At 40.2% G+C, this 20212-nt stretch overlaps 1 protein-coding gene across 1 annotated transcript in view; it reads left to right on the forward strand.

Annotated features, from left to right (window-relative positions):
- Nucleotides 1-4658: 4658 nt before the first annotated feature.
- Nucleotides 4659-20212, forward strand: part of U2SURP (U2 snRNP associated SURP domain containing) — a 51942-nt gene continuing 36388 nt past the window's right edge. Inside the window, exons 1-7 of the mRNA XM_068145554.1 lie at nt 4659-4774; nt 12105-12152; nt 15094-15192; nt 16302-16416; nt 16894-17027; nt 18105-18146; nt 18914-18981. Coding sequence (XP_068001655.1) covers nt 4730-4774; nt 12105-12152; nt 15094-15192; nt 16302-16416; nt 16894-17027; nt 18105-18146; nt 18914-18981 — 551 coding nt within the window. The 5' untranslated portion in view covers nt 4659-4729. The remainder of the gene's footprint in view (nt 4775-12104; nt 12153-15093; nt 15193-16301; nt 16417-16893; nt 17028-18104; nt 18147-18913; nt 18982-20212) is intronic.

Below are 20212 nucleotides of genomic sequence, written 5' to 3' on the forward strand. Positions count from 1 at the left end.
TGAGGGTAGAACTTGGCTACAATTTAGAAAGAGTGGGGGTTAGATAAACTTCAGCCTCAGCACACACTTGCACTTTCTCTGGAAGAACATCCTAAGGGATGCAGAGACATACACACATGGTCTTTCTGTTCTTTGTGATTATTATTTTTTTAACCCTTTCTCAAGTGTATAACAATCCTGTGAAAACAGCATCTTGCTCTATAATTTTCTACTGCAGCCATTACAATATTTTCTAATAATTTCAGCAGGCACAGTGTTTTGATCTACTATTGAAGAGATTAATTTCCCTTTAAGAGATTCTACCCCATTATATTTTTCGGACCGGGTAAGCAAGAATCCTTGCATCATTTTCTCCTTCTCATGTAACTAATTAAGGACAACTATACTTTGAAAACATAATTCCTTAACACATAAAGAAAAAATGAGGGATACTTTAATTTTCAAAGCCTCACCTGAAGGTGAGAAACTCTAGTCAATAAAAGTCAATAACTGTTATGCAATGTTAATTTTAACCTCTCATTCACCAGGAGCTTCCATTTCTGCCCTTTTTGCCTTCAAACTGAGTATTTTCTGGTTTGTTGTCTATATGCTTTAAAACACAGCAGTAAAACCAATCTGAAATAATCTGAAGACTAAACATAGCAAGCATGTTTTTCCTAAATATAGGAAAAAATACTGCACATTTTTCTGCATGTTTGTTTTTTGTCTTTTTAAAAACTCTTGTTCTTGAATGATTAGGGTTAGAAGTTGTTTTCATGGACAGCAGCAACTCTCTATTCGCTGTTGTAAAGGACAGCATATTGTGTGTGTGTTTCATATGTTTTCTATAGAATCCTTACTTACCGGGGACTCACAGCAAAAGCAGAATACAACTTGCCATTTACACAGGGTCCAGGACCAAACCCTCACTTACACATTGTTTTGTTTGTCTATGTTGAGTGAGAGTGCTTTCCAGAGCAGTACTTGCTACTCACTGTAAGTAAGCTGAAAGAGAGACTCTGGGTATGGACAAAAGAAAGGTTGGTTGGTGGTGTACTCATCTTGAACTTCCATGCCTTTAAACAGCTGAAAAATTTGCCCAGATGGGTTCCAGCCATGTAGGGTAATTGACAAGAAGCTACAGGGGAACTTCCAGAATTAAACCTTCATTTGATAATTGCACAAATGCCTGGAAAAGAACATTACAAAGTACTGATTTTTCTCAGCCAGACAGTTGTTACTGGGTGCTTCAAACCCCCCTTCCCCCGTCTCCATCACCGGAGGTTTGATGGGGGAAGACGAAGGCTCGAAATTGCCTTCCCCTTCCCCTGGGGGACAGGTAAAAAGCCTCCATTCTTCCCGCCAGGAGATGAAGTTCCTTACATGTATTCACCTGTGTGGGGAAGCCCGCAATGGGATTTGAAACTGATTGGCTGGGTTCTCCATGGCCAGTACATATTGGCACTGGACACATTGTCTAGGAAAATCATAGAGTGACCAGAAAGTGATCTGCGCTCTAATGTTTGGTCTAATTTTTGGGTAAGTTTTGGCATCATTTTGGACTTGCTCTGGATTTGTGGCTAAATTGGAGAGATCAGCACTCAGACCTGGCTTCTCCCCAGACCTGCCCACCCTGGGATCCTGCTCCCTGCCTGCTGCTGTACACTCAGCCAGCTACACTTCTGATCAACTCCTGATCTCCCTGCTTCCTGCTCTCAAGCATGCTTCCTTTGCTATAGAGCAGGGAACTTCCACAGCACTTTAAATCTTTCCTATTTCCTCACACCCACCTTTGCAAAAAAAGACTGCAGCAGTTCAGCTGTGTTTTGGTCTGGGAGAAGAGCAAGGGAGAGATCTCCCAAACTGGGGAAAAAACAGCCATAGAAAGACAAGGGTAATGCATTGCAGCATGTCATGTACTTAAGTGTTAATTAATTTGTTATTATTTTTCCTAGTATATTGCCTAATAATAGCTCTCATTGTAACAGCAGTTAATAAACAGGTCTACATGCAATGAGGCCAACTGCATTACAATGGAAAATACCTAGTATTTCCTTTTAAATATTATTATTAGCCTACCCTTTCTGTCATTAACTCTCCATAGATTTTTGCATCTTCCTCTCCTTCTGCACCTTCCCTCTCCTCTCCCACCCCTTTTAATTTGGTGTAGTTCATTAATTACAGAAGAGTGTAGAGGCTGAGGAGTAAGCAGAGGATTTAAACAATGAGGTGGATGATTAAAAAACATTAACGAGGTGGATTAAATAAAGGGATTGAGGCCAAATAGAGAATAAATTTTCTAAACATTAGTGGCCCCAGAACTCTATCAATCTCATTCTGAAACAGTACAGTCCTACTTAATCAGTCTCTAAAGCTCCTTGACCAACACTACTCCTGTGGAAGGGCTCCTCTATGGGCAAATTTGGGGCTTAAAAAATTCAACAAGGACTGATGAAATTGTCCCCAAATCCTGCAGTCGAGATGTGAGTTTTAGTTCTCCCTCCTTTTCTTCCGTTTTAAATCTGTGCAATGCCTTGGGGTGCTCACAGAAATCTGTGCAGGCATTTGCAGAACTGGAGAGCTCCAGAGTGGAAAGGTTAGATCCTATGGTGTTGGCTGTGCTTTAATTGCTTACTGCTGAAGGGAGCTCAACAAACATCTGATATGGCTCGATCCTTAGCTGCTAATCCATTACCAGTAGTTTTCCATACTATTTTGAAGACGCAGGAGCGAAGCTTGAAAGGCGAGGAGCAATGCAGTGTTTCTGCCATGCCTCCTTCACCTTTACCATAGCTGTACGAGCCGTCCGCTCAGCCCCTCATATATAGTTGCCACGTAAAGCGGAGCGATTATTATTGTACTATTTTGTGTGACTTAGGAAGTAGAAACCACGTAACGCAGGAACCTTACCGCCAATCGCGCCGAGGGAAGAGAGGCCGACCCCCGGCTGGCGGGCGGGCGCGAAGGCCCTGCCCTCTGCTGGAGCCTGCGCACACCGCGCTGGGCGGCCTGCGCCCGCCTCCTGCTGTCCGCCGCCTCCTGTCCACCTCCTACTGCCCTTGGCAGCACGCTCGACGCTGGAGGCATATGGAGTGGTCCTGCTTTGTACTTTTGACAGCGCTACTAATCTGGGCTATCGATCCGTGCTTCCCAGCTGTGAAGGAGACTTTGCTCCCGAGTCATTGTGAAACTGTAGAATTGCTTCCACCAGCTGCCTGCTTAGTCCTATTGCGACAGCCAGCGTCGGGACGTGTACAGTAGCCATGAACAGATAGCTCCAGGCAGAGCAGCACACTTTCGTTGGACTATGTCCCCCATGCAGCTGGATGCACACCTGCAGCAGGCAAGGTTTCCTGAGGGGTTTGCCCTCCTCTGTAAACTTCTAATGCTCAGCAGTTGCCCCTGCCCTCTTCACCCACTCCTTTTGCCTTTCTTTTGCCTTTCTGGGAGCTCCCATTTCATCCTATGCTAAGAAATGTGGGAGACTCTGTTAGTATAGGCTCTTGCACCCTCCTGTTGCTCGCAGGGCTTAGGGAATTGGTGGATTTAGAACTTCAATAAATAAATTTCTGTGTATCTACTGCCTTTTCCTTAAGTATTATCTCAGCATCTTTAATATTATGATGAGAACCTGTAAAAGCATGGAAATGTGAGACTCATTATAAATGTAATGTGACCTCTGGTTATAATTTCTAGTTATGCACTGTTCAATAAAGCTGCTTTAGCCATGTGCTCTCAAAATCAATAGCTGAGAATTTGCTGTTGTATCATTTTCACTACTTATTCCTGGGCTTTACTGGATTTCATGTAGCACTTCCACATTGTTCAAAACATCACTGTATTTCATTTTGCTAGGTGTTTAAGAGCAAGCCCTGCCTCCAAATTGTGTGACAGTGCACTTGTTCAGCGTCTGTGGCCATGGGAGCAGTGGATGAGAAGAGCTGAGCAGAATGTCTGAAGCACAGGAGTCTGCAGCAGAGCAACACAGCGTCTGTCCTGCCCAGACTGGTCCTGGGTGATGGTTTCCCATCTAAAACACATTTCAGGCCCTTGGTATGCACCAAGAGCACTCCAGGCATTTCCACATGCATAGCCTGCAGGACATGTACACCATCCACTTCACAGATCCCAGCACCCTCAGATAAGTCCTGATACTGCTCATCTCTCCTCTGCTTACAGTGATGAGGTTAATGAGCTGTTCTTAATCTTCACCTGCTGATGTCTTGTAGGAAAACATCTGGTGATTTAAAAGGCCTCTGTATGACCTGAATGACCCTCTGCCTTCCAAAGGACTCAAGCAGCGTTGGTCACTGCTTTGTGTTTGAATGCCGTTCGAGTTTCCCTATCGGGACCGCGACCTCCTCACATGGGTTTAAATGGTGATGCCGCCTCAGCGCAGGGCTCAGCACCATGGCCCGTGCCTGGGTTCAGCCTCAGGCCGGCCACCGAGGGACCGAGGGGTTGTCAGGCTTGCCGTAACGCAGCTGGTTGTTAGGCAGATTTGGGATGCCTAGCGCCTTCATTTGGGTTTTCTTCTGCTAATGTAAGAAGAAGACGCCCCGAGGAGATACAGACGCGGCCCGAGCTGGTCCCGCCTCTCCGCTGAGCAGACAGTGGCGGGCTCCACCCCGTCCAGGCGGAGGCCGCCCCATCGGTGGCTCGGCCATCGGCTTCCCGCCTTCCGCTCGCGGGCTCGGTGGGATCGGTGATCGCTTTCTCCCCTCCAGGGCTGAGCGAGAGGGAAGGCAAGATGGCGGACAAGGCGCCCAGCAGCTCGCAGAAGGCCAGTGGGAAGGTGAGGCCGTTTTGCGGGGCGGTTTGCCGGCCTGCTCCGCCACCCTGGAGCATGGCCGCCGCCTGTCAGCGCAGCGACGGGGCCCGCAAGTGGCGGGGTGGTGAGGCGCGGGCAGCGCGGCCTGCTCTGTCCCTGCTCTGCCCGGGTTGACTGCGGGCCCCTGGAGGGTGTGGGGAGGCGGGAAGGGGGCGGTGCGGCGGGGCTGCGGACCCCGGACCCCTCGCTGGGCATCCCAACTCCCTGAAACCGCCTTGGGCACATCTGTACCCCGGCCGGCGGTAGCAGCCTCCTCGTGTCGCCGGCGAAGGGACGCATGGGCGGGCAGTGCGGGAGACCGGACTGTAACTGTAGGCTCGGGTCGTACAGTTTTGGTCGGTCCCTCCCCGGTTTCGAATGCAGGCGGTTAGTTAGCCCCAAGCTTACTCGTGCCCATGTACGTATTTAATTTCTTCTGAGCTGGGAGTGCTGGTTTCCCCGTGGCCTGAAGCCTGCGTGGAGTCACTTTCCAGTTTCAGTGTTTGAAGGAAAACCATAATCTGAGATGAGATCCCTTCATTTCTTTGCGACGGAATTACACATTTCACGAAGTCGGCGTGGCATTCCCCGCTCTTCTCGCTGTATCCGGTCTATTTCCTGTAGTTACTGTTTGTTGGATTTGTAGACCAGAAATCCAGGTAGTGCAGGAGTTGTAGAAAACTTGTCCAGAACTGTGTGCTGAAGCCAGTGCTTGGTTGGCTGCGGGTAGTAACAGCACAGAGCTGCCTGCTCTCCAAGCGTCCTCTCCTGCCAAGAGTAGAGAGCAAGATGTGTTTTGGGGTATGCACAGGCAGCTCGACGGTTTGAGAGGTAGTGATTAGTGGCACTTCTTTCACTCGGATTTATGGCCGGTTTTGGGCCAGAAAAGTATCTAGATCCTCAGGTTGTGGGATTTGTGTGTGTGTGTATGTGTAAATCAAGTCAAGGGAGAAACCACGTTTTGGTTCAGGAACTTCCAGTGCATATAGAACATCTATATAAGGTATTTTTAATGCATTTTTGTATTCAGCTAATGCAGGACTTACTATTTTTGCTGCTAGGAAACTAGCTGAAATATAAAGGCTGAGAGCCTTTGCTCATTTACCCAGTTGGTGTTACTAGAGTAGGAGAGTTCTTTTTTTGTTTCCTTTTTATGATCTATTTCAAATATTACCAGTAAACTTTTCTTTTTGTGTCATGCTTGGAACTGCCAGTGAGAGCTGGACAGAAAACTTCAGTGGGTCTTACTTTATGGAGAGTGGCTTCCAGGGAATATGACGTTTTGAGATTTCGAGTAACATTAGATGGAGACTAATAATTTATTTTTGGGTACTGTGACCGGTACAAAAAAATCAACCCAGATATGAGCCATTTATTTTCTATTACATCATAGACATTTTTGGTTTATTATTATTATTTCTATACTGACGATGTTCTGTTTTTTTCAAACCATAGGATAATAATTTGATGGGTTGGACACGATGATCTTGAAGGTCTCTTCCAACCTGGTTTGGTTTATTCTATTCTAATAATGGTTTATTCTAATTAATTTGTAAGAATTGTTTTCTGTCCTGGATTTCAGTTCTGCAGAGGTATATGCAGACATCTGACTCTTCATACTGTCATCTGTCCCATTGAATTCAGTGGGACTACTAGAGAATGTAAGGTTAAATGTGCATTAATCTGTTGAGCCCTGCTGAGGAGGTCCTGTATCTTACCATCTTCATGCAGTTCCCTCTCAACCCTTAATTTCCCATTGCTCATGGGATGTGTTTCCAGTAGCCTTTTCCCATTCTAGATCTTACTTGTTTTGTGCTGTCAATTTTTATTTTGTATACCAAAGAAATGAGTGATAGTATGTACCTGGATCTATGAGCATGTTTTGTGCTGAAAAGTGAAGTTTTCCTTCAACCTCAACTTTCTTTGGGAATACTGAGGTGTGTTTTGCCATTTCATGAGTGCTTGTAATGTATGTATCCATAGAGATAGTTTTTAGACATTTGCAGAAACAAGTATGACATAATGCTAATGAAGTTTGTAATATTTATACTTAATTATTCATGCACAGATAAAAATATGCGTTTTTGGTTGAGCCTCTATGAAAATATTCATTCAGTGGCAATACCAAGATGTGCTTTTGTTGCTTTCTAGTCTACCTTCTGGGAAGACAGAGTGACTTTCTATTTACTGTGTTCTGTGGAGAGCTGTGGCCTAGCAGTTGAAGGCTTTAATGCTTATAGTAAGACACAGATTCTCCTCTTCAGAACTTACAGTATTTGTTCTTCAACTTTAGTGCTCAAGTACTGATTTTGAACATCTAGCCAGTTATTTTGTTTCACAGTGTAAAATCAAGGTTGTTTCAGTCAGGCATTATCTGTTTGGTTTACTGTTTGAAAATCATTGCTGGAACGGTCACAGTTCCAGGAGAACCCATTGCCTGTGTCTCTGTGGTGGTAGTCAGTTATCAACTTCTGCATAAATTTGATAGTCTCGGATGTGGAATGTGTTGCCAAAGCATTATCTATTCCTTTGTCACTTTGAGATTAGCATAGCAAGAGAGATGCCTGAGATTTCCAGAAGTATAGATAGGAAAGAAGGATGAAATTAAGGAAGGGAAAATAGAGATTCCCTGAGACTGCACAGCAGGCCAGTGTGGGATATGATTCTGAAATGGCAGGTATTAATTATGTTCACTTGTCTTTGTGATTTAATGAAATATTAGCTGCTCAGTGACTCTACCATTTTCTTATTTTATGGGAATAGTGATTATATCACTGCTCTTTCATATAATACTATATTAATTTGGTACAATGTGGACAATGTGGACCGAGTGGGTTTCCCTATTTCATTCTTAAAAAAAAAGTGTTTTAACAACATTCATTGATCTTAAATGCATTTGTCAGGCTTTTGAGTAAGTTAGGTTTTAATTACATGTTGAAGTATGCTAATTACTTGCTTGTGAAGGGACAGCTTTCCTTGGTAACTTAAAGTCTAAGATGAGCGGCAATGTAAAATCTGTATGTGTTGAATTCCAGTTAGATGATGAAACTCATCATCTTTAACTTCCCTGTAATACTGTTCAGTGGATGATCAGAAGCATAAGAAAGTTTGATAGAGAAAGGAAGAATTAAGTAGACAGGCAGTGCTGGAAGCTCTCTGCCTTTACTGGATACTAATATCTTAATTTAAGTTGATTCTGTTTGTTTTTCCTTCATGTCAATGCTGACACAAACCAGCCCTACTCTTGATACTTTTCCCTTCCCAAATATTGTCCTCTTCAATTGATTTGGTATGATTTTTTTGGCGTGGAGGAGCCTGCTATGACCTGGAACTGGCTTGTCTGAACCTCCCCAGCTCTTCTTCCTAGATGGTCAGTTAGATTGGGAATAGTGATTTAGGTTCATGTGACCAGTGGTCAAGTATGGGGGCAGAATGAGTGGAAGGTGTTGAAACAGAGCAAGAATCTTACATTAGAGTTTCTTCTAAGCACTCTACCCTGAGGCTGTTAGGTTTTGCAAGGGAATGTTTAAGTTGTAGCCATTACAGTTGTAAAAGTGGCATTCAGCATTTGGAAGGCCTTGGGATTGTCTTCTGGGCTTCATTGGCAGCTTTTGTTGTTTTTTTGTTTCACTAAATGGCACTGGTATGATTAAAAAAAAAAAGTTATATACTGTATTTTAAATATTTATTAAATAATATGATCATACCAGTTTTGCTCAGAGATTGATACATTTGGAGAAACTTCTGAAAAATTGGAATTTTGGGCACTTGCACTGCTGACAGGAAGGAGAGCAGTTAGAGTAAGTGATAGAATGGAATAGAATAGAATAGAATAGACCAGACCAGGCTGGAAGAGACCTTCAAGATCATTGCGTCCAACCCTTCAACCAATCCAACCCACCTAAACAACTAACCCATGGCACCAAGCACCCCATCAAGTCTCCTCCTGAAAACCTCCAATGACGGCGACTCCACCACCTCCCCAGGCAGCCCATTCCAATGGGCAATCACTCTTTCTGTACAGAACTTCTTCCTAACATCCAACCTAAACCTCCCCTGGTGCAGCCTGAGACTGTGTCCTCTTGTTCTGGTACTGGCTGCCTGGCAGAAGAGACCATCATCTCTCTGTCTACAACCTCCCTTCAGGTAGTTGTAGAGAGTGATAAGGTCACCCCTGAGCCTCCTCTTCTCCAGGCTAAGCAATCCCAGCTCCCTCAGTCTTTCCTCATAGGGCTTGTGTTCCAAACCCCTCCCCAACTTTGTTGCCCTTCTCTGGACTCGTTCCAGCAAGTCAACCTCCTTCCTAAACTGAGGGGCCCAGAACTGGACACAGGACTCGAGGTGCAGCCTAACCAGTGCAGTGTACAGGGGCAGAATGACCTCCCTGCTCCTGCTGGCCTTCTGTTTTCTTTGAGAACTGCCATGAAACTGGAAGGAAATTTAAACATCAGAATCTGAAAGAGGGCTGTCTGCTTTGGCTCTCTGATAACAATTTTTCATAAATCTCATTTGTATGGTCCTTTGGGGATTTCATAAAATTAGTGTTTTTTCTTTTTTTTCCCCCTTTTTTTTCTTTTCTTGAGGATGGGGTAAACTTGGATAGACTAAGTAATGGAGCTTCGAGTGACCTAACCTTTAAGACCGTGACTGTATTTTACTGCAATGCTGTTTCAGCAGCCTGCATTGCTACTTGGTTATTCTGGCAAAATTCTTTGAGGGACCTGTGTAGTGAAAGCCATCCAACGGGAAAATAGTCTGATTAAAACAAAAAAGACAACAAGAAAGATAGGTTTCATGCAGAGTGGTAGAGGCAGTGAATTGGGAGCATAGACTGTTTATGCTGGCAATGACTGAAATATGAACTCATCACATTTTTTCTGTCAGTGTTTTGAGCATGAAGGAGCTATCATATCTCCGACATCATTGGGTGCAGGACAGAGCGTTGGGTATGCTTCTTTCAACAGTTCAGCTGAGCTACTTAACATGATGAGAAGAGATAAAAATAATCCTGTTCCAGTTTTCAACACAGATGGGCAACATCTTCTGAAATGCTCCTCTCTGTGCCTGTTAGAAAGACACTGTGATTCCATGAAGTCAGCTCAGCTGGTGTAACGCTTAAGGAAACAAAATTGCTCCTTTTTTTCAAGGCAGATAGCAATGGATGCAAAGTGCAGTGCTGAGAGAATTACTTTTTTGTTTTAATAACTGCCTTAAACGCTGGCAGATAGCAATGTATAATTTTGTCAAGAATCTTCATCTTGTGATTTGTGGGTACAGTTGCTTGGATGGTCAGAAGCAGTACCAAGTATATGACACAAACTTATGGATAAGAGAAGGAGACCTTAAAAATGGTAGAAATTCTGTTGTTCAGCTAGCGCTTGCAGTGGCTTGCTTTACAGTGCTGTTGGTGGTTTGGAGAGCACTGCTGTACTGCTGGCTCAGTGACTTAGCCCACAGAATCTCTGTGTGCCAACATGTATTGAAAGCCTTTCTGAGCAGTATCATCTGCTCTGGTGCTGGAAAAAACTTTTATGTTCCTCTTCAGGGTATTGAGTGTTGGTACTGTTTGTTACCCTGTGTAATGCTTGCTTTGTTGTCCTTCAGCACCCATCCTTGTTGGAGGGTGTTGCTTTCCCAAACTTCTGTAAATGAAACAGATGTGGAGAAGTGAGAAACTAATTTCATCCTGCAGTTGCCAAACAACCTCCTATCCCCATGCAGTGCTAGATCTTAACACATTTAGTACACTAAACCAAGACTTCATTTTATTGGCCCACCTTTGAGATTTATTTTTTTAGCTGCAGGTCTGAAATCTATTTTTTGAAGGTGGAATAGTAACTGATGTGTTAGTTGCCACAGGGTGGCAGCTGGCAGGAAGCAGACTGCAGTTGTCAGGCTCTGAAATTCTTTTGCACAGTGTCTTTCTTTTATCTGTGTGATAAAAGATTATCTATCTGTGTGATACATCATAAACTCTGAGGGAGCACAGGCTTTGATGAGTTCACTTTCTGCATACGTAGAACTGTGGATGACAGGTTACTGTTACTGATGAGTGCCACAGGCATTTCTGAAGCACAGAAAGTTTGACATGAAATAGAGGAAAAGTGCAGTCAGTGATATTAGTAAAAAATTACTGTGATACTTGCTTTCACGTGTATTTTAATGAACTCTACTGGTACATGTAAACAAAAAAGTATCAACTTCTGTGCAAGGATACACCTTGTGAGTAATGTATAGTGTTGTAGATAAGTAGATAGGGGAGGTTATTGAGAGTAAGACATAATTGCCGTGGTTCTGTTTGAGGTTTCTCCCTCCCTTTGTCTTAAAATGCCAAATATATTCCTACATTGTTTTTGCTTCTGCCTTTTAAGAGTTCTGTCTTTGTGTCTGTCTTTACATTTGTGGACTTAGTGGACTTATCCATAGGTAAATATCTCTGTCTTTGTTGATGAAAAAGCATGAAAACAAGAAAACAAGGTCTAGTAAATTGTCTTCTTGAGTAGCACTTGGTGCTTGTCCCTTTCAGAAGACTGGAGATGAGCACTGTCTATTATTATTTCTGGTAGAAAAGTACTGATGTTCTGTAACTAAAGAACAGATTTGAGCTAATGGAAGTGTTCTGTTTTGACTTAAATTTCAATTTAGATATGAATTGTTTCTCTGGCAATTATGTCTTAGTAGTAGTTACTGTGGAATTTGGTCATTAAGTCATTTAAAAATGCATTCAGTCCTGCTTGTTGGAACGTTCTCTGTCACTTAAACTCATTTAAAACCTGACTTTAAAAAAGCCTGTGCAAATTTTGTATGTATGCTAGCTTATACGTGTGAAGTAATGAAATTAATCAGGAAATACAAATTGGACTTAGTGTGGTTGAAGTGACCAGCTTCCATCTATGCCCAACATATTAAAAGCAGTTTTGGAAATGATTTTTTAGTAAGGCAAGTATAGTCAAGCACTTCATGTAATCTTTAACAACCTTTACTGATAACTAGTGCAGATTAAGTGTAATGAACATGTCTTTTTTGTTTTTTTTTTTTTCCCCTTGCAGTGGTGTTAGCAGAATGTTTATAACATCCAGCTGTGGAAATTTAAACGTGCTTAATGGTAGCAAGAACAGTCTCTCTTTAATCTCTTATTTCCCATGTATTGACAGTGATAATGCTGTGCCCTTGTTCATATGTATCATTAAAATGCATGACGTATCTTTGTTCTTGTATGCTTGGACATTGAAGTTGAAATGAAAGTCACGTTCGGAGAACTGGTTGAAAAACCCCTGAGACTTTGTGCCTCACCTCCGTTTCATTCTCTCTTCAGGTCAGAGCGCCAGATGCAGTACACACCACTGGATCTACTGATGCACATGTAAGTCCACAATATTTTAACAGCAGCAAGAACAAGAAACCAAAACTCAAGGAAAAATACAACCAATCACCAAAAAATCCAGCAAACCCACATGCTCAAAATAGGCCTGTTCTCTAAAGAAAACTTGTTGCTGCAGGTTGGCTCTGGTGCATTTGGGTGTCTAATCTGTAGGAGTTTGTAAATGAACCATTGATTTTCATGTTTAAAAATACTCCTTGAAACTTTGAAACAACGAGTAGTGTAGGAAGCTCTGCTACGTGATACTGCTTTCAGAATAGATACGTGAACAGGAGAAGCTGTAAGGAGTCTGGATATGTTTATCTTTTCTACTGAGGTGATTAATTGTAAGAGTCATTGTATATTAAAGTGTATGTTTTTCTCTACTTTTGTCTTCTCAAAAATAAGATAGTGTGGCCCTGATTTCATCCTTCTCCTTCCCTTTCTTTTTTTCTCTAACAGAATAATTACCTAGTTTCCCCCTCCAGCCTCTGCAGGAGGCTTTGCCTAGTCATGTGGTTGGTACCGTACTTGGAGGCCTACCTGTGTCTGAGCTAAAATGAAAACAAACAGAAAGAACCAACCAGTGCTAATACCAGACAATTCATTCTATGTTTTGGAATTTATTCCTGATTTTTATTTGGTTTTTGTATATCAAAAAGTCAATTACCAGCTGTTAAATTGTTTGTAAGCTGAAATTGAAGTTGTGATAGCAGGAACTTTTTATAAAGAAATAGGTTCTTTTATTGATTTGATTACTTGATACAATTTAGAAAATTACTCTCAAGTCATTGGAATGTGTTGTTAATGGAACTAGGATTTCAGTGCTTTGTGCCTTCTTCTAGTTAATGCAACATTACATTTAGTCTGCTTTCATACAGTGATGATACCTCAGCTAGAAGTTTGCTCTTTGCTTTCAGCATTTGCATTAACCTTTTCACTGTATTATTTTCCACTTTTTGAAGGAGGAAGGCCTTCAGGTCAAAACCCATAGCTGTCACAAATTCTGTGAAGCTGCATAAGGTTAAATAGAATGTTATAATAAGGTACTGGAATGTAAATGTACCCCACAGCCTGATCTAGTGTGGGGTGTCCCTGCCCATGGCAGGGGGGTTGGAACTAGATGATTCTTGTGGTCCCTTCCAACCCTGAATGATACTATGATAAATAAGAGGCACAGATCAGTCCTATTGACTTTATATTACCCCAACCACCCTGAAGGTGGTTTTTTTTTTTCCCTTTTTTATTTCCTGAGACCCTTTTTAAACTGGAGGAGATCTTAGTGCTAGAAGTCATGTTATTTTATAGTTGCTTCCCATATGCCACTAGGACATGTATATTCATGTGGTTGAACTGTGGGTATCCTGTAACATTACTGTGAGAGGCTGTTTTCTGATGACAAGATAAGCCTTGGGCAGGAGTGTGGTATTTGTTTTGTCCGAATTGCTGTGCCGTAGCAATATGGCTGTGTTTTGCCTATGTTGTATGTTGTCTATCATACCACAATACAAGCTGATGTATTTCAAAGAACAGGAAAACCGGTTTCTATCAACTTAAACATACAGATGCATGAAAAGCTCCTGGTAAACCGATTGCAGCAGCTTATGTTGACATTGTGTCTTAAACCAGATAAATCCACTGACAACACTGCATTAATTTGTAACTGATAGTTTCCCTTTTAATGATGGAAGGAACATTTTTCAAAGACCTACGAGTTACTTCAGTGCTATACCTGGCACAGGTGTAAGAGATGTTTGTGATACTAATCAAGGATTACAAACTGAAGGTGTTTCAAACAGTTGTTTCTCTCAGTGCTTTTTTGGGTAAACATTCTGAAGCTGATAGGAGAAATAAAACTCTTGACAAAATTATTCCTAGAGGAATCTCCTTCTGTAGCTGATATGTGGATTGAATTTATTTTAATAATATGGCAACTGATTTGTTCACCTTGTTTGTCTTGATGCTTTATTAAATTGAAGGGTTGTATTGGTTGGTTGGTTTTGTTTGTTTTGGGTTTTTTGGGTAGTTTTTAAAGAGCTGTCATCACAGCAGTGAAGTGTTAGTTTTAGGCATCACTGTGTAATACCATCAAAAATATTTTGAAGATGAAGGTTAATAGGTTTTTCTTTGTTCTTGTTATGCTTTTCTGTGAATTACTGCGTTAAACTGGGAGTTGTTTCCTTCCCATTGCCCTTCTCCTTTCCTTCCCATTGCCCACGTCTTTTGAACATGTATTTCCTATCTCTGTGCTTTACTGTCTGTTAGCTACCTAAAGAGAATCTTACGAATTCTAATTCTGTACTCTTCAGGGATGACTGTTACACGGAGTCCTTCCTACAGGATTTCAAGAAGTGAGGAATGGAGGTTAAGCTACCTAAAATACAAGCTTCATGTGAGGTCTTTCCCTTAACTAGTAGTTGAAGACCTTAGGAGCATGTTGTCTTTCCCAAGCAAAAATACTACATTTAACTTTGAAGTACAACTGAAAATTAGCATCACCTTTTGTTCTTCAGTTACGCTTCTCAATCTTGCACAAACATTCTTCTCACCAAAAATAGTCAGAAGAGCTTTCAGAACCTTTCTTTGGTTTTCTCCCCGCCAAAATTACAGTGATCAAGAAAGAGCTGTAGTGCAAAGCATGTATTTCCAAAGGTTTAGAAACTGTGTTCTACAGTGATAAGATCTCCAGGTTCTTTCAGCAGGTACACTTCAGATTTCAGCTGTATTTGAATGGTGCATTTAAAACCTAATTAAACCAAGGGTGATTTAAGAAACCATACATTTAATTTTGTTGTGTTAGATAATAGCAAGTTCAGAAAGAAGTATGGAAAACCTTTTGTTTGGATTAAATAATTTCAGGCAGAAAGTTTTTTTGTCTAGACCAAGGTAAAAAGGAAGCATTTTAATTGTTTTGTAAACAGTTTAATTTTTGCTCTTTTTGCAGCCTGTAATGGAAAGCAAACTCAAAGCATTCAGTATTGGCAAAATGAGTGCTGCCAAACGGACTCTGAGCAAGAAGGAGCAAGAAGAATTAAAAAAGAAGGTAATGGTATATGGTGAAAATTGTATGCAGAGCTGAAACAAATTTGGTGTTAGATTGCAAGCAGCTTTACCACCAAATTTCTTTGTTTTGGTAATGTAGCTTTCTATGAGTGGAAGTGAATTATCTTTTAAATGTTTGATTTGTTCTTGATATCTGTGGCGTTAAGATAGAGAGGCTTGCTTCTCTTTTGCTTCTGTGTGAGAAATCAAGTTCTCTGGGCTCCTGAAATACTGGATTACAACAGTCCATTGATGTTCTGTTGCTGGAAATGAAGGCAGCTATCTTTCAGCTCTCTATACCTAGCATTAAAGTAGTTTCTCTTCCTCCTTTGCTCTCTGGTAGTTCAGTAATCAGAAAGTGTACCTGTCATCTCTGAAATTGTTTCAGTACACATCCATGTTATCTTGTAAAACATACCTTTGTCTAATGACTTGTTTTAATTAATAAAAACATTAACATTTGATACTGAGTTTTGGGATACTCAGAGGTGTCAAGTTTTAGCAAATATGTTGCTTATCATTTGTAAAGTGGAAATTTAAAAAGTATTGGTCTTTGAACTCTGCATACAACTTTGACTGTGTTTCAGTGGGCTACCTCTTCCTAAGTTGTTGGAAATGCTATCCTAAAGAAACACAGTAGTGCTAAATTTAGTCTCTCCCTCATTTTTATTAAGTGGTTGCATTAACTTCTCTGGGAAGTACATAAGGGTGATCCTGTTATTAATATCCTTCAGGCATGTGGGCTGATTGTAATGGGTAAGATGGAACAGCTACTGTTTTCTGATGCTTGGGTCAACAAAACTTCCGTCTCATAATGCTGGTCTTTTATGTGATCTTTGGTGTTCGGCATCTTTTGAATCTTAATTTGCCATGTACACTCTTGTAAATGAACAGTCATATTTGAGCATATTTGCTTGACATAAATGGGAAGAACACAACACATCATTTCTCAAAAATATGAATTCTGTCTAAAATGAAAAGGCATTTGATGTAGCTTGTAGCATGAACTCTAGAAAATAGAAAGTAATGTCACACAGCTCATTTAAGAATAACTGTAGTGAAGGTTGTTCTGTGATGATGATAGTAAATAGATTAACATTTGCTGTGTAGGAGGATGAGAAGGCTGCTGCAGAAATTTATGAAGAATTCCTTGCTGCCTTTGAAGGAAGCGATGGTAATAAAGTGAAAACGTTTGTAAGAGGAGGCATCGTTAATGCATCTAAAGGTATAACTAATCTTACATTGGGGGTGGTGGTTCACTTGGCTTTGAGTAAAGATGAATATTGGCTTTAAATTGTATTTCAAAATTAATACTACATTAGAAGCATCAAAGGAAACTTGATGAGAAGAATCACAAAATGCATCAGGTTGGAAGGGACCCTCAAATGTCATCTTGGACAAACCCCTGCAGTGAGCTGGGTCATATCCAACTAGATAAGGTTGCTCAGGGGCCCATCAAGTTGTCTTTTAAACTTCAGAGGAAAAAATGCTTTGCTTTGAAATAAATATTTGTTCTTTTTCTTTGTACTAAAAGATGCTAAATTATGGAAAGTTGGTGTTATCACTTCTTTTTTTTTTTTTTTAATGAAATAATATCTTGAATTGAATAGACAAGACCACAGAAGACCAGCATTCGTTTGAATGATCAATATTCTGCAGCACTGGTTAATAAAATTTGTTTTGAATTTGCATTTCATTTCAGAGGAGCATGAAACAGATGAAAAACGGGGTAAAATCTATAAGCCTTCATCACGGTTTTCAGATCAAAAAAATCAACCAAGCCAGCCATCTAATGAGAAGCCTCCATCCCTCCTAATGATAGAAACGAAAAAGCCTGTAAGTTTCTTATTTGAATGTTAACCCTGTACTTGGAAAGTATTTAGAAGTGCTTAGAGAAAGGCGTGTGATCTTGCAGACTATTTTGATCTGCATTTATCACATACTTAGAGAAGAGAAATTTTGATTTGTTCAATCTCATGGCAAATGACAAGATGATGAGATGCACAGGTCCAGCAGCCCTGTGTCCAGCATGGTGTACCTAGTACTGTGCTTTGATTGGGCTGCTGTATACTTCTGCTCTTCCTGCTAATTGAGACAGACTTCTCATGAATACAGATTTATTGACTGTTGCAATGTAACAGTCTCTCCAGTTCTGAGAATTTGAAGTTCTAGAAGCAGTTCCTGCTGCCATCTGTTTTTAGGTTTTTGTGACTTACAATTAAAAAAAACCCAAAACTTTGCATTGATCCAAGTTTTTTGAATTTATTTTTTTTGTGTGGTGATGCTTGAAAGTCCACATAGCTCTCTTGAGTTGTTCCAGAGAAGTCGTAGAACAACACCTCCTTGTTATTTAATTTGACTTCTGCATGGTGTGATACATTTTATGGCTTTTTATGATGAAATCTCAATCTAATGGAAATATTACCAGAAACTTAACCTTGAAGTCAGATGATAGTTATAATTACTGTTACTAATGTATATGTGTAATGTGTAATTAATGTCTTAGATGTCTTTAAAATGTCTTATAATAGAGCTTACTATAATTTTTAAGGTGAAGTGAGAGATAAATGGTATGGCCTGTTAGGGTGGGGAATGATATGCAATGTGATAATTGTGGGTAATCCCATCCTAGCCTCCTTCCATCTTTGAGCAAAACTCAGATTGAGATTAGTGGGGTAATACTGGATGGCAGGTTTGATTTTCATCGTGTGTAAATCTCTACAGTTACAGAAATTGTAGCATTTTTTATTATGCTGAGCTCTGTTCTGTCATATGCCAAGTGTTTGTACTGTGAGAATATTAGCACTTCTCAAATTTGTCATAAATACTTACCAAGTAATGCAGTTTACTCACTTGCCCTGTCCAATGGTAATTGAAGATAATGAGGTAAAAATGATTTTATTTATTTGGCAGACCCTCCCCAAAAACAAAAACAAACAAACAACTTTGCCTGGGGTGAGTAGGAAGTCCAGTTTTTCCAAAGCTGTAGTGTGTAACACAATAAATATTTTGTATGTCTGCCTATTGGAAACGTTTTTCATTTAAATTTCGTTATATAAACCAATGTTGTTGAAGATAAGAATTCATAAGAGTATTAAAAAAAAAGAAAGAAATTACCATATCCATATTCTTTGTCATTCAGGAGTGTTTTTTTCTGAGGATCTTGAACTGTTTAGAGTAACTGTTTCTTCAGATCTGTATTTATATCTGAAGGAAGCAAGAGAAGAAAATTCCTTTCTCAGAATATTTGTGGATAAAATACTTGAAAATATATATATATATATATGTAAAGTAATTTACATATATATGTACACACATCAGTTCAATTAGAGCATGATGGTTTGCTAGGGATGTATCCACCTTCAAAATTTCTGAGTGGAGCAAGCTGACAGATGCTTAAAATTTGTTCCAGATAGAGTAGAAAATACATGCTGCGTTGTAATAATGAGAAGTTACAAAATTAGTTTAAGCTATCCATAATTTTTCTAGCTTTGTGTTTGATAGTACTTGGTCTTAATGTTTTCAAGTCTTATTTGTTTGTTGTGGTTTTTGTTGTTTTTGTTTGTTTGTTTGTTTGTTTTTTTCTCTTGTAGTCTACTTGGTTTGAAAGCTGTGGGTAAAATATGCATGGAGATTATGTAAAATTCTGTTATATACATGAAATTCTTATTTTTGTTTAACTTTATCTGCTCAAATGTTGGCTGATGTATCTTTAATTTCAGCCTTTGAAGAAAGGAGAGAAAGAAAAGAAAAAGAGTAATTTGGAACTTTTTAAAGAAGAATTAAAGCAGTAAGTTTGACTACTTTTTACTGTAAATAAAGATGACACTGTATTTTTACCGTGTTTTTATTATTATTCATGCTAAACTGTTCCCCAAATGCTTGTGGAGTGGCATAACTGAATTCAGTGGCAATCATAACTAAACAGGGTAGGAGCACATGATGGTAGATGCTCAGTGTAGGTGTCTGATTTGTCTGTATAGGCAGTTGCCATCTAACTAGATCTCTGGTGTTCCTTGATAATTCTACCCTTTCTCACACTGATTTGTAACAGGAAGTGTTTACCACTGTTGCAGTAAAAGGACTGCTGTTTTGAAGTCTTGCATTGACCAGAGGCTATAAAGTGATCAAAAAACCCAAGAAAGCCCAGTATGCTGGCTTAAACGTGTGTTGAAATGAATGGAATTCCTTGCATGCCAGAGATGTTTGATTGTGACCTTTGAAACAGCTTGGTACTGCCTTCCTAAGCAGAATATTAGAGTAATTATCCAAAAACTCCATATGAATGTGTAAAGTATTCCAGAGATCCCACTAAGTGAATGGCTGTTTCCAAAGCTTTGGAAGATGGTTTTTGGATCAGTTAGATGTGAGGAGAAGCTTCGATGATTGAAATAACCAACCATCTACCAGGATTAAAAATGGAAACCTAGGCAATTGCTGTCAAGTATGTTACTTACAAGTGGAATTCAGGATGCAGTTTGCTATAAATTGGCAAGTGTGAGCCTGTAAATGAGAATACTTGTGAACATGGTCTCATTCATTGTTAAAGTTAGATACAGCAAGACAAGTAGGTACTGTGATGGATGAGGATATTCAGGTTTTATGTGTTGGCTTTTGATGGGTATGCAGCAAACAGCTTAGTAGCAAACTAAAATGTGTATCAGGCTTGGGAAGAATAAGCTTTGCTAGCATCTCTAAAACTATATCCAAAGGAATTGTAGTATGAAGTTGGGCTTTTGTATTAAGACTTGTGATTAAAGTTTAGAGATGTATTTCAGCTTGCATAGTTTTCAAAACAAGCTGAATAGTGGTTCAAAAAGCAGATTCTCTCTTTTGAATGCATAATACAACAGAAAAGGCAATGTGTATTGAGTGTAACTGAGTGGAATATAAAATTTGTACTGCATTATAAATCCATAAATAGCTTTTGTGAGTAGCATCTGAACTTCACTAGGTGATGTGAACTAATTTGGCAGCCTTCTTTTCCTGGTATACAATATCACCGTATTTAAGAGACTAAG

The sequence above is a fragment of the Melanerpes formicivorus genome, unplaced genomic scaffold (genome assembly GCF_026170545.1).
Source record: "Melanerpes formicivorus ecotype bairdi unplaced genomic scaffold, bMelFor1.0.p_v2 SCAF_12, whole genome shotgun sequence".
Taxonomy (NCBI): Eukaryota; Metazoa; Chordata; class Aves; order Piciformes; family Picidae; genus Melanerpes; species Melanerpes formicivorus.